Source organism: Dendrobium catenatum, unplaced genomic scaffold (assembly GCF_001605985.2).
Source record: "Dendrobium catenatum unplaced genomic scaffold, ASM160598v2 fragScaff_scaffold_1338, whole genome shotgun sequence".
Taxonomy (NCBI): Eukaryota; Viridiplantae; Streptophyta; class Magnoliopsida; order Asparagales; family Orchidaceae; genus Dendrobium; species Dendrobium catenatum.
This window is the reverse complement of record NW_021319800.1, coordinates 625,068-639,685: the sequence shown is the minus strand read 5'-3', so window position 1 is coordinate 639,685 and position 14,618 is coordinate 625,068. Positions and strand designations below refer to the sequence as shown.

The following is a 14,618-nucleotide window of genomic DNA, read 5'->3' as shown; positions in this document are numbered from 1 at the left end:
AAAGTAATGGGTAATTGATCAGCCCTTGTGGCTGTTTCAACCCTTCTCTAGTGGTCTCTTATTTTTTGCTTTGTTTGTGCTCTTTTCAATACCATAGGGGACCTTTTCAGCTGAGGGGCTCTTTTTCCTTTCCTGTTTTGTCTTCCCCTTTTGTTTTTTATTTTGGGAAGACAGGCAGTATTTCCATGCCAGATTGTACTTTTTTGTACCCCTTTTTTAAGTCTTAATGAATGCAATATGCAATTTTCAGGAATGAATACCGGCATTATAACTTGGTGTTTTATTATTCAAGCTGATTAGTTTTTCTGATGACTAAGACTAATCAGAGGAGAAAGTATATTATTTTTCGTGAGAAGTATCACCTCTGTGGGAAATTGACTAACAATATGCACCCATCAAATCATATAATGTTTGTATTGAATTTTGAACTGAATTTACTCAATAACCATTAATGGGGATCATAATCTGTACCAGAACATCAACTTGTTTTGACTACTTTTTTTGGTTCTCATTTGAGAAATTTTAACTAGCGTTTTGTTCCCATTTCCCTTTTTCTCAGGAAAGAGTACGTTTTCTTAATACGGGGACCTCATGGGTTCAAGGATTAATTGTTATGAGCATTGAAGATTGCAATGAAGGAAAACCTGGCATTGTTCAACTTGATCATAAGTGGGTTAACATCTATTATTATGAATTAAATTTTATGCAGCAAAACTGTGTGGAATAATATCAGGTCTAATGAACATAAACAGTCAACTTCTATTAAACATTCAGTTTCCACTGGAGCTTACTAATAGAAACTTACAGCTTAAAGTAGGCTTATTACACACAACTTTAGCCAAGAATCTTCTTTTAAAATGTCTATTTTTAGTTTATCTATTATTTCCTAAAGTTCATTCTTGACATCTTCCATCTTCCATTATTCATTCTTGCTGCAGCTACTCATATATTGTCATCATATTCAATGCCTGCCCTACTGAAGTCTCAATGCCGATTCCTGCACTGAAGAGAAGAGCACTGCAGTTGCATCCTGTGCTGGTAATCTGCTATCTAAATTTATAAATCACACTTTTGTGATCTATATAGAATTAATCATTGGTTGAGATCTATGTTGTACCGATACGGATATGGCGACATGGATGCGATACGATACGAACACGGGACACATCAATTCTTAAAAATACAGGATACGGGTAAAGTGCGGACACGTCATTATAATTTATAAATCATACATAAAAATTAAGAAAGCAATCAAAGCATAATATTTGAAATTACCATAAAAAATGAAAGCAACATCATTTGTAGCTTATAATATCAAAATAAAAGTAAGCATTAAATGTCTAGAACAACAACAAAAACATAAACATAAATTGTCTAGCATATGAAGTTTCAAATATTCAATAGAAGGAATGATATGATTAGCTTCTTCAATGATTTGTCTTTGAACTTCTATATCATCTTCAATAAATATCATAACATCTAATTTAGGCTCATCAAGTAAAAGATTAGCAATTTCTAATATTACCATATCATCAAGAGACTCAAATCCATCTTGGAAATGAGAGTACCTCGCTCGCAGCCGCTGAAGTAAATACGTGTCTTTTTTTCGGGTTTTTTTTTTTTTTTTTCAACGGACACGCGTACCCTTTTGAAATTAAATAGTATTTGAAATGGATGTGGGAAATACCGTATCCGACACGTACTGGCGTATCCGTGTATTGGCGTATCGGATACAGCACACCTTCATAAATAGGTGTATCGGTGCTACATAGTTTGAGATGAGCAGATGATTTGACATGTCCAACTCGTTTCAGCTTGATTCTGCTGATAGCTTGGTCAAGAGATCCTCTTATGAAAGCTCTTCTGGCTGCTTCAAAATTCCTCAGAGAACCACAGCAGTGTTCGTTGAGGTACGTGGAAATTGATGTAATTTGAGCTTATTTTACTGAGTTTTGTCCTTTCAACCTTTGAGTTGCTTAATTTTAAGAAAGCTTGAGGAATGTCATGTATAAATATAGATGATAATGTATGCATAAACTGCCCAGATAATCAAACTTGGATGCACTTTAAAAATGTTTGAGTTGAATTTGTAGTAATAATTGCTTCAGCAAATGTTAAAATTACATAAAACTGATGAGAGTTTATGGTGTTTGGTTAGGAAGGAAACTAGAAGTGCTTGCCTTAAATTTATTTCTTTTGAGATTTTCAATTCTCATTCTACTGATTAAGATAATTTGTCTGATTTTTTTGCATATGAGCTAGTTTTTTTCTGGAAAATCAAACCAAAGGTGTAGAACACATTAGCTTAACTAGTTGTTGGGTTAAATATTTTGGAAACCTGATTTGATGCTGTTTTAGAATTAATCATAGGGGCTTGAACAGCAAAGGGCTTCGGCTCCAGTGGTAACTACATTTTTCTAATGATTTTGGAGAACATCCTCTGCATCATTAGTTGGTCACTTGCAATTCTATCTTTCTTTTGATTTAATTTTGTCAATCCGTAAGCACATAAAATTAAGGTTATATCAATTTTGATTTCTCGCCCACCCGATTTCTTCATTACCCGCCCGGTTTCTAACAAGCAAGCCAGCCAAAACCTTGGGGTGCTCATCTGCACAACTCTTAGTTGTCCGTTACTTGCTTTTTCCTATAAATAAAAGAAATATCTCTTGCTTTTTTCTATATATATAAAAGAAAGATTTCTTGGGCCACCCAAGGATTTGCGAATATATTAAAATATTTAATGCCCTTATTTTTTTGGGGAATTGTACTATGCTGTTTTTGTTTAAAAAAAATTGAATTTGGTCATTTTTTTAAGATTTAAATGTAATAAAAAATAATAATTACTTAATTTTAAAAATTAAAATTTATTCGAGTCGGCTCACGAGCCGAGCCTCATCAAGCTCGAGCTCGTTTCTCGTGAGCTTGATAAGCTCGGCTCGCGAGCCCATAAATGAGTCGAGCTCGAGCCGACTCAGCTCACTTGCACCCTTAGTCCGGGCTCGTGATTTGAAGTCCTTAGGTGAGGGCAAAATAGCACCCATCAGTCGCAGGAAATGCCCAAGCTAATGGTTTATCTTTCTTTCTCTAAACTCTCTATCTTCTTCTCTATGGACCGCTGACCAAACTCCCTCTCCTAGCTGCCGGCCGAAGACACCACTTCCCCTCTTTCCCTAGCCGACCAACCACCCTTCCCTCTCCAAATCGTCACCAACCACCCACCTCTCCTCCCTCCTCTTGTCTAAGAGCCACCATACCCCAGCCTAATCGTCGACCACCTCCCTCCCTAACCCCACTTCCCTCCCGAAAGCCCCTCTTTCTTCATTGAGATTGTCATTAGGAGAAGAATTTAAATTCAAATTAATCCAATTTGAATTTAAAATCCTTCCTAATTAAGCACATTAGCTTTTGGAAGTTTCTTTCATTCTATTAACTAATTAAATTCTAAATTGATTGATTATATGATCCCTAACTCAAATACATTGAATTTGACACCTCTCTCTCTCTCTCTCTCTCTCTCTCTCTCTGATGGTACCATGCTTCCTCCCTCAATTATTTTCCTTCCAAACCTGGACCCAAATCAAAGGATTAACTCTCTTAATTCCTCCCTCTCCCTCTCTCCTCTCTACTCGCCGCCCCTCCCTTTTCCAGCGGCTTTGATGTTTCGCAGAACTAAGTCCTCAATAGAGATATGTCGAGGTCTCACCCTCCGATTATAGTGACGAGTAATTATTTGGTTGTATGCAACGGTCCTGAGTGAGTCTTCATTTCTCACTTTTGGAAGGAGATCTAAATTAGTTCTGAGCCTTTCCTCGTTGTTACTGAAGTTAAAAATCTAAACTCTATTGCTCGGGACTCCAATGTCAACCGGTATGATTGCTACTGTACCAAAATAGAGATTATACAGGGTTTCTCCTATAGGAGTTCTGGCAGTGGTCTGATAAGCCCAGAGGACATTTGGGAGTTCTTAACCCCATTGCCCCCCAGCCTTTCCTAGGCGTGTCTTCAGCCCTTTCAGAATTATTCGATTTGTAACCTCCGTTTACCCATTTGCTTGAGGATGGGCGAGAGCTGTGTTGATGAGCTTAATATGAAAATCCTTACAAAAAGATGTAAAGATCTTCCTAGTAAATTGTCTAATTATTAGTAATGATTGCAGGAATGCCAAAGTAATAGACTATATTCTTCCACAAGAACTGTTTAGCATTTGCTTCTGTAATCTTCGCCAAAGGTTCTGCCTCCACCTATTTGGTGAAGTAATCTACAACCAGGATAATGAATTTCGGTTGTCCAGTGCCTATAGGGAAGGGCTCATTTATATCAATTTCCCATTGGGCGAAAGGTCAAGGACTCTGAAATAATGCAAGCTCCAAAGCGGGTTTATGGGTGAGATTGGAATGCAATTGGCAGTTTTTGCATTTTTGAGTAAACTCAAGTGCATCATGTTTCATTGTGTAGGCCAATAGAATCATTGTCTTATGATTCAGTCGAGCTTTGTTATAGGAAAATTAATGAATCTCAATTATGGTTCGAGAATGGGATGTTGAAATTTCCCCTTTCATTAGAAATAAATAAATAAATATGACATAATATACCTACTTATAAGTGTTTATTTAATTTTCATATATGTTTTATTAACTAAAATATACCTGATAATTGGGCAAAAAAAATGTGCTGATTTTTTATTTGGGAGGTTATTTGGCATATTATTTTTCTGATGCCCAAAAGGAAGTATATGCTTCATAATATGACGATAAAAATGTCAATTTTCAAACCCTTTGGCAAGTTCTGCATATGAGATTCCTTTCATGAACGTACAATTTTTTCTGGTGTTTGATAAAATTCTGATTGAATTTGATTGAAGAAACTTTACAATGTCAATAGCGACATTTTTGGAATGTTTGGAAAAGAATTTGTTGAATTTGTTTTCATTCTCAGTTAGATTCTTTTGTGTGCACAATTTTAATTTGGTGTGCAATAATATAAAGGATGGTGATGAATGTTCAGCCATGATATTTGTTAGATAAATGTGATTGTAAGTAATATATCGGACGGCTTGGATTCACTCATATTAATACGAATCTTGATGCATTTTGCAAATTTGTATTTTACATATCTGTGGATGAATTCTTTATGTGAAATGATAGTTGTTTCGTTAATAGGGGATTTTTTCCTCTTACAATGTTGATATCACAAGCCTAATAAAATGATCATTCTATGTAACAAATATTATATATCCTTCTTATTGCAACCCTCTTCATGTCACTATACAGCATACAAGACTATTAAATTGAACTTTGGACATCTTAATCCTTGTGTGTTATTCCCTTCTTTCTCTTGCTTCTTTGATTCACAAACTTCTTAACCATGCAACTCACCATCATCTCCTCCAAGGCCCCATATGCATCACTCATAAATTACTCACTAATTTTGCTACCTCTTGAGTTTCCCTTACTCCCACTTCATGTGCCCTAATAGAAGTACTTTCTTCCCCATAATTGAGATTATTTCATTCTAGCACCATGAAACATCATTACAATGGCTAAAGAGTTTCTATCATTAACATATTTGGTGCTCGTATTGAGAATGTCAGTCTTAAGAAAAAAAATAGTATTGGAGAACATAATCTAATCCTTATTTCATCATGATTTTTTTTTCTAAGAATCTTAATATTGTCAATAATGTATAGAGTAGCAAACAGTTTGAAAATGGTTGCTAGTGAAAAATTTTTATCTACAATATATGTAAAGTAGTCGATCTAACTAGTAACCACAAATGTCTTATAGCATAAACCTTAGCACCACTAGGAAATAATTTATATTAAAAGTTGGGCTCAATGAACATTGGTAACAATTGTTAACTAATTACATGCTAGACATGGCATTTGCTTTCCACTTCTTTTACTATGAATTCAGGATTGCATTAGAGAAAATTGGCCATGTTGTCATCGATAGAAAGAGTGCTTCCAAATAAAAGCTAAGCACCATACTTAAAATTTTATGTGCTTTATAACATAAATTATGGTGTCCTATTATAAAAATCCAAAATTGTTATCCATTGATATATTTTTTTATTTAGCCTAATGCTCTCACAATATTTTCTCCCTATAGGTTCATGAAGTGGCACCCCTGGCATAACACTTTATTATTTTATGACACTTAGTTCCCATCTTTAATTAATGTGATGATTTGATTCTATTTGTAATAATTCAAATTCTTAACTATTGAGATTTTTTTTTGTTTTGGCTTAGTAGTCTTACAATTTTATCTCCTTGGTGTAATTTTCTAGTGGGTCACCCATCCCAGGAGTGCACTATCATACGAATAAGCTTAGATTTGCAATTTATAATAAAATTTCAAGTATCGCATCAAAAAGCACTTTGATGTTTAAGAGTTTGATTTTATTATTCTTATGGGGTTTCATATTCTATGGCTTTTATTAGAAAGAAATTGGTTAATTTCACATGGTGGCACAATTTATGCTCTTTAAGAATGATTCATCTAGTGGTGTGGCATCTAAGATGAGTAGTCAAGTAAGAGGCCCCATAATAAGAAAGCCCTCAAAATAAGCATATTTGTATTGGATAAAACAACAAATCTTAAAAATCGACTCCGATCCCTCTGACTATCTTCACCCGTTGATTATGGTTCTATCGATCAAAAATCTGGTGCAGCAGCTGGGAATGAGCCAACGAACACAACCTGCAAACGAAAAACAGAGAAAGAAAAACAAGGAAAAAACTGGAAAGCAATGGAACAGTGTCAATGCTAGAAAGAGTCTTCTATATTTCTTCTGCTTTGCTTTACTTTGAGCTCTGGTACATATACTTCCGGTATTCTTTTCTAATTGCTATATCAGGTGAGGCGACTAAAAGCACATATAATAATACTAAATACTAAAAATGCTGAAATAAGTAATAGCTAATGGAAAAAGCAGATAAGTGGGTATGGTGGCAAAAAGTAAGTAACGTCCCTTATAGCCGGTATACCGGTGGTGGCATGTGCGCTGCATCAAAAATACATGTGAATACTCTTTTAAGAACAGTTACCATTTAGTGAACTATATAAAATGTGTATTTAATGCATTAAGCCAGCACTCTCATGCGAGGAGGGATACTATTTGTAATCAATCATTGATACTAATGAATTCATTCAAATCGGATTAGACTCCTTGATTTTTTTTTCCTTTTCATGATTTTTCACGTAAAAATATGCGTCTCTTATGAACATTACACCACTATCTTTCATATGTTTGTGTGTTCGATCTTCGTACGAGGCTTAGACGTTAAAGTTTATATTTCTTCGCCGCCACAAATATTCCAAGACACAATAAAACCATTGGTTGTTCACATTGATTTTGTGGATTTCATCATAAAAAAGGCCAAACAAATTAAGAAATTCTTGTCGTGATTCCCCTAAAATAATCGACAACTCATTATTTCTCAATCTCCTTTCTATTAAAGAGAAAAAATGTGACCCCCAATTTTAGTTTCTCAGTCATCGAATCTCTCATTCTTCCAAGAGAACAATGAGATAATAATCTAAGAACATAACTTGTAATACTATTTCAAATGTATAAGGCATTACAATGCTCCCTTTTATAGATTTATTGTCATATAATAAAATTATTACATGCCATCGAAGTTACATCTATTTTTTATGATTTTAAAAAATAAAAATAAGATGATAAATCCTCTCTCAACCATTATGATATTCAATTATACAATAAATCTCAACTTATTTATTAAAATAATAATAATAATAAATTTATTAAATTTATTCTAGCAGTGATTTTAAGCTTGCAAGATTTATATTTTATTTCATTTCAATATCAATTAAAATTTATTAATATTTTTTATTTCAAACTTTAATCAATATTAGCGAGCAATAATATATTTTAAAACAAAAAAAATAGATAGCTTAATTTAATTATTTTATATAATTTATTTTAAATTTTAAATTTATTTAGAATTATTAATTAAGAGACTTGTTGGATAATCATAATTCATTTGGGGAGGTTAAATAAAATCTACTAAAGATTTTGACTGTTATCTATTATTTATTGTAACATTTCTCAATAATAATAATAATTGAATATATAATATGATGAAATTTTTTATGTAGTAACATAAAATAAGTATTAACTTTACTCTTTATATGATTATGAAAATCAGACCATCCTTAAAGTTAATATGTAATTTTATACATAGAAGAAGTGACATTATTCAAGAGTGAAGAGCCTATAGGGGTGCAAATGAGTCAAGTCGACTCGAGCTCGTTTGGAATTTTTATTTAGTTGACAAGTCGAGCTCGCTAGTTTGGGAATTAAGATTGAGAGCTCGCTATTTGACCGGGGTTCTTTAGGCTGTTCTTCTTCGTCATCTAGAGTCCAAACCAACATTTTTGAGATATTAAATTCTTTTTTACAGATTTTTCAAGAAATATTTTTGAGTTTTCATGAAATGTTTTTGAGGTGTTAAATCTTTCTTACAGAGTTTTTTTATTGAAGAATTTTTTTTCCTGGAACTGTACATATTTTTAGTTTTACTGTTAACTAGAAACTGTTTTTCTTTGAAGAAAGTTCAATTCTACGATGAGAAAATCTGACAGACTGATCTAATAAATTTTCATTTTTTTCATCATTAAAGAATTTATTCATCATAATTTTTCATATTGTCTTTTTTCTGATTACAATTATCATGATATGTTAAATTCGTCATAATAATTTTTCATCTTTTATAATTTTATATTTTTCTTTTGTATGTTTTCGTCAAATATTGCAGATGCCAGTATAAGTTTTTAAGTTTGTTGGGTGTTTTTTTTTCTTCACATAGGATGTCGACAAGCGCAAATTCGAAAGGAGAAGCGAGAGTCAAAACTTCCTCATCCAAAATTCATGACGACGGCATCTCACGAAAAGAGGAGATTTTTAGGTCAGGAAAAATAGAGCTCGAAGAAGAAGAACCCAATAAAGCAAGGGTAATGCAATCAGATAATAAGAAAAAAAAATATTTTGGGAGAAAATGAGGATACAACTATCAGGATAACGAGCAGACCAATCAAAACACAAATGAAATCGAATAGATAGTAAGAAAAGGGAAGAAAACATCCGAAGATAATTTTATAAATGCTTCTGAGGATAGGTTGGCAAAGTTTTCTAAAGCTGTCCAGCTGTTACAATTACTAACAAGAAAGCTTGGCATGGTTTGCCCAATCCGTTGGAACTTTACGTATAGCATGCTTAGTGTGGCACTAAAATTGAAAGAAACCCGCCGCTGCTTGTCTGGGTGGTGAAGAGCCGGCTGGGCAAAGTCCAGGTCCTTTATTCGAATCCCTTGGCAAGCAGTGGAAGCCTTAAGTAGTGGCCTGTGTAAATTGGAGTGGGTTGCATGCTAGATCAACTGAGATTTTCAATGGCCTAAGGACAGTACTTCCTCGTCACAAAAAATAAATAAATAAATGAAAGAAGCTTTCTTGTCTTGCATGGAAAGAGAGGTTGCGTATTGTACTTGTCGGTGGAATGAGATAACATTGGAAAGTTATGTGATGTTTTGGAATTTTTTAATGAGGCAACAAAAATCACCCCAGGAACATATTATCCCATTTCAAACGGATTTATTTCACAGATTTGTACAAACAAAAAAAGTATAAGATGATGAGGCACTAACTTTAAATATTTTCATTAAGGAGATGACAACAAAAATAAAGTCTAAATTTGACGAGTATTAGGGTGAGTGTAATCTCCTCATGACATTTCGTGCTATTATGGACTGAAGATTGAAGTTTGGGGTCATAGAATATGCATTTCCAATGATCTATGAGGGCGATGAAATCATATAAAATGTTCCCTATGTCCGCAGCTTATTGTATGAGTTATATGAAGATTACACATCTTTTTTTGAAGAGAAGGTAAATGATGCAGATGGCACATTTAGAGTGGAAAGATCAAGTGCTACAGGTTTAAGTAGTGGTTTTAGAAGTATCCAAGAATGTGGTAGGAATAAGTACAGTGGTTGACAAGATTTTGAAGCATATGGTTCACAAAAAAATAAATAAAACACTCGTCAAATCTAATTTAGATAAGTATGTTGAGGATGATTTGAAAAATTGTCCTGCAGGACACCTCTTCAGTGTTATAGCATGGTGGAAGTGCAACCAGATGAAGTACTACATCTTATCAGGAGTGGTTATTGATATCATTGCTATTTCAATTAGCACAGTTGCTTCTGAATCTACATTTATTGCATATGAGAGGGTTGTTGATGCATATCGTTATAAATTAGGTATTGAAATAGTTCAAGCCCTCATATGTGGATCAAATTGAATTTGTTCTCACTACAATTTAAAAGGAAGGACAAAGATGATAATTTGTTGTAGTTTTTATTTTCAAAGTTTCTCATTTGGTAGTACAAATGCTAACATTGGATGTAAATTACTTGTAAGAAGAGGATGATGATGAAGAGGTGGACATAACAGTGCTTATAAGTTAGAAGAACCTTGAAAGGTAACACATCCCTCCACACATATTCTCTTATAACAATTACAAGAATACTTATGATTCTGCCTTTTTTTTCCATTTGCAGATTCACTACTTGAAGGTGCTTGAGCATGCGCAAAGTGAAAAAGATAATGGATATTCTTGATCATTTGCAGTTAATTTTGTTGTATGAGATTTATTTTAAAGTGTAAACTTTATTATATCATGTTGTCTTCAGTATAATGTTCTTGCTTTAAAAATTATATTCATGTTTCTATTAAAGAGTGAACTTCTTGCTTCTCAATTTGTTGGCAATTTGTTGAAGGGAACCTTGCTTCTGTTGAAGTTGTTGATGTCTTGATGAGAATCAATTATAAATTATAATGTTGTTGATGATAATCTGTTGGAAGAGAACCTTATCTCTTGGTAATTTGATATAAGAAAAAAAAGGCAAATGTAATATTGTATATTTAAATTATTGTGTGTCATTCTTTAGAATTTTTGTTGTACGTTTTCCTACAAAATGAGAATTTTGTGATCATCATTTGTTTCATACAAAATGAAATTAAGGAATTATGGTTCTAGCTTGGAAAAAATCACTTTAACGAGCTAACAAGCCAATAAATGAGCCGAGTTCGAGCATCTTGTTTGTGCTCGAGTTAATGAGCCGAGTTCAAGCCAAAAATAAAAATATCGAGTTGAGTTCAAGCCCGAGCTCAAGTTCGAACAATTTAAATAATAAATGAGCTCAGCTCGAGATTGTTAGTGCTTGAGCTCGACTCGACTTGTTTGCACCCCTAGAAGAGTCCAACTGGAGATTGTAATGGTACTAAGTGAAGATGTCACCTATTGAGCATCAATCAAAATTTTGTAAATGACGATTAAAACTAAAGTGCATAAATAAGTACACACAATAATGTTAGCTTAATGCCAAGCTTTGAAGTTACATAAAAAGTTAGAAAATGATCTTGGGTTAGGAACGAGAATCCAATATTATATAATGTTGCAAACAATGATGTAGGCTGAGGAGCAAGCACCAATGTTGCTTCAAGAAATTTAGGTGATGATATTAGTTAAGTAGTGAACATCAAAGTTTCATAAAATGGTGTGGGAAATTTCTTATATATTGAAGCTAACTAGAAATTAGGTGCATGATCTCAACTAAGTAATTGAGGATTCATCTCATGAGTATCATGAAGATTAGGAGCATGCGTTTCATAATATACTAATTATGAAAATTATGACTATCATATTAATGAAGAGCATGTATGTTGAAGGGGATAATTATAACATTAATGAATATCACATAACAAACATATTAAAATTAAAGGATCATGGATATTGTTGTTAGTGGTAGCTAAGAAGAGATCCTAAGTGGTTTCAATAGCCCAAAGCTCTACTTAGCTTCTCAAAACACAATTAATTTTCTTAGAAGAACTACGTTGAATCAGCAAATCTCCTTACTAAGAAACCCCCTCAAATAAATCCCTAAAGATTTCATTAATAGTTAGCAAGATGAAAAGTAGCACTCATTTAAATGATTTATAAATCCATATCAACATCGAACATCGATAATATGTGACATGATTCAGTTGATCAACTTTAGACCACTAACAATTTTGTGCTTGTAGAAGAAGGGATCCTAGAATGAAGAAAGCTATAACTTTACATAGAAGTATTAATGCTAAGAAACATTGAACAAAGGAAAGGCTAAGGTATTGCAGGAAGCTTTCTCATTTCATGTAATGTATTTTCCATCCATACTAAAGGTGTTTCAGTACATTATATATATATATATATATATGAAAGTATGTATTCCTCTTTACACATGTCAGGTTATGATTCTTGAGATTTGTTATGATCCAATGGTTGAAGTTTATTAGATGTTCCTGTGCAATGTACCAGCAGCGGCTTTGGCAGAGAGGCGATGACTGCATCTTTGTTATATGTTGGTTTATTTAGCACTTTTATAGAGAAGTCATTTGTCACACTCCAATAGAGCACTTTAATCCCACAAATAAAGTCTTGTCAATAGAATAGAGAACTTGGGGAGGTAATTCATATACATAGAGTTTGGAAAGTTGCATCCACACAATGGTCAACCACTACAATCATCAAAATCATATAGGATATCAATTATGATCAATTATTGTATACTTCTCAACCACTCAACACTTTATCTACTCAACTCAGGCTTATTTATTAAGGAAATGAATCATTTCATGCACCTAATTTTGTGACTCTAGCTACTTGATTATCCAAAGGCCAAAAATCTAGCCTAAGTTATAAACTACTCGATCAAGCATAAAACATGACAACATTCTCTCAGATAAAAGAAAATTTTAGGCTAAAAATTTTATTTCTACATCCTTGCATAAGGATGATAAAATATACATACAAAAAAAACATTAATTTATCATTTATACCATAACATAACGGTTGCATGCTAAATTATTAATATTTAACATGTGCCTACTCTTCTCTATTATTCCATAATAACTAATATAAAAAATCACTTCCCTAGCCATCTATATGGTAACTAATGAAAAACCACTATTTCTTTCCATCTATCATTCTTATCATAATATAAGAATGAGGAGGCAAATAAGGTTATGAGAAAAGTTCTAGAAGCCTCTTATTCCATGTCAATTTTAATACCCCTTATAGTTATGAATGGAGAAAGTGAGTAGGAGAAAAGCTCATATTACCTTTTTATTTTCATATTATATGATATTTTTAGCGACTATTTTTCTTCAACACATTTCCTTCATTATCCCAAACCTTTAACATAGCATCACGAGTCAAAGGCATGTGTACTCTTCTTTGATGAAAAACTCAATTCAATCTCAACACATTTTTTATGTTTATGCTTATACATCTTCATATATGAATATGCGTATCTACTTTGAATTAAGAATTCAATGTAGAAGAATGAATATAAAACCGACTGTTTACTTCAGATCAGAGCTAACAAGCAAGACTAACACATGCAAATCATGCAATACTATTATCTAAGTCTCATAGTATATATTTGTGAAGTATGATTGTGCAGAAATATTAAGTGGTTAATGTTTCGACTTAGATTGTTTGAGACGATTTTTTACTGCTTCTTAAAGTAATTTTTAAGTACAAAAATTAAAATTTTAAAAAATTGCTTTAAAAATCAGTAAGATAGTTGTCCCAATCGAAGCTTAGACAAAAAAATTTTGAATTGATTGGACAAAAAAATCAAATCAACATGAGTTAGAATTATAGCCTTCATCAATATAATACAAACTTTCAGTACATTAATAAAAGGAGATGAATGCTTAGAAAGAGGACAAGGACAGATGTGTCACATGTGGCCCTCATGGGAATGGTAGGCCATTATATATATATAGACTAATCAACATATTCCAAAGGCTGGCATATCAGTAAATTAGTAGGGCCATATATTTATAACATAAATGTTATATTATCTAAAATATTGCATAAATAATATTATCTTTCATCAGATAAATTAATACATTTTTTTTCAAAGAAAAATTAATAATATATATATATATATTATAATTATTTTGTTAAAGAAAATTTGAAAGAGATAAATTATGAAGTGTTATTATTTTATTAAAATTATTATTTTGTCTCATTTTATGAAATTAATTATAAATTTTGAATTTTGATAGATCATTTGTCATTATTTTTTGGAAGTTATGAACTTAGTTTAAATAAAAATTATTTTAAAAAAATGACATCATTATATTATTGAAATGAAATGATTAATATGAGGCCCTCTTCATGTTGTTTTCCATCATATGATTATGAAAGGTAATAATGTAAAATTAAAATTATTAATTTTTTTTTTTTTGGGGAAAAAATATTAATTTCTATTTGTGTGAAGGAAGTTTTGTATGATTGTTGTCATGGGACTATTGGCCTTTAGTTGTAGGGGTTATAATGTTGCAGGTAGGGGTGTCAATTCGGGTCAACGGGTCGGGTTCGGGTTGAACCCGAGCTGACCCGGGTGGAAAACGGGTCGACCCTAACCCGACCAGGGTAGAGAAACGGGTCGAAAATCCGAACCCGGACCTGACCCGGCGGGTTGACCCAAAACTGGTGCACGAGTGGCCGCACTGGCGAGCGCGAGCGGGCGCGCAAGCGAG

At 32.9% G+C, this 14,618-nt stretch overlaps 1 protein-coding gene across 2 annotated transcripts in view; it reads left to right on the top strand.

The window, feature by feature from the left end:
• Positions 1-2,139, top strand: part of LOC110115077 (pullulanase 1, chloroplastic) — a 94,796-nt gene extending 92,657 nt beyond the window's left edge. For both annotated transcript variants that reach the window (XM_028699549.1, XM_020848207.2), the window contains 3 exons: positions 560-669; positions 939-1,038; positions 1,815-2,139. In XM_028699549.1, coding sequence (XP_028555382.1) covers positions 560-669; positions 939-1,038; positions 1,815-1,925 — 321 coding nt within the window. In that variant the 3' untranslated portion in view covers positions 1,926-2,139. The remainder of the gene's footprint in view (positions 1-559; positions 670-938; positions 1,039-1,814) is intronic.
• Positions 2,140-14,618: the final 12,479 nt, after the last annotated feature.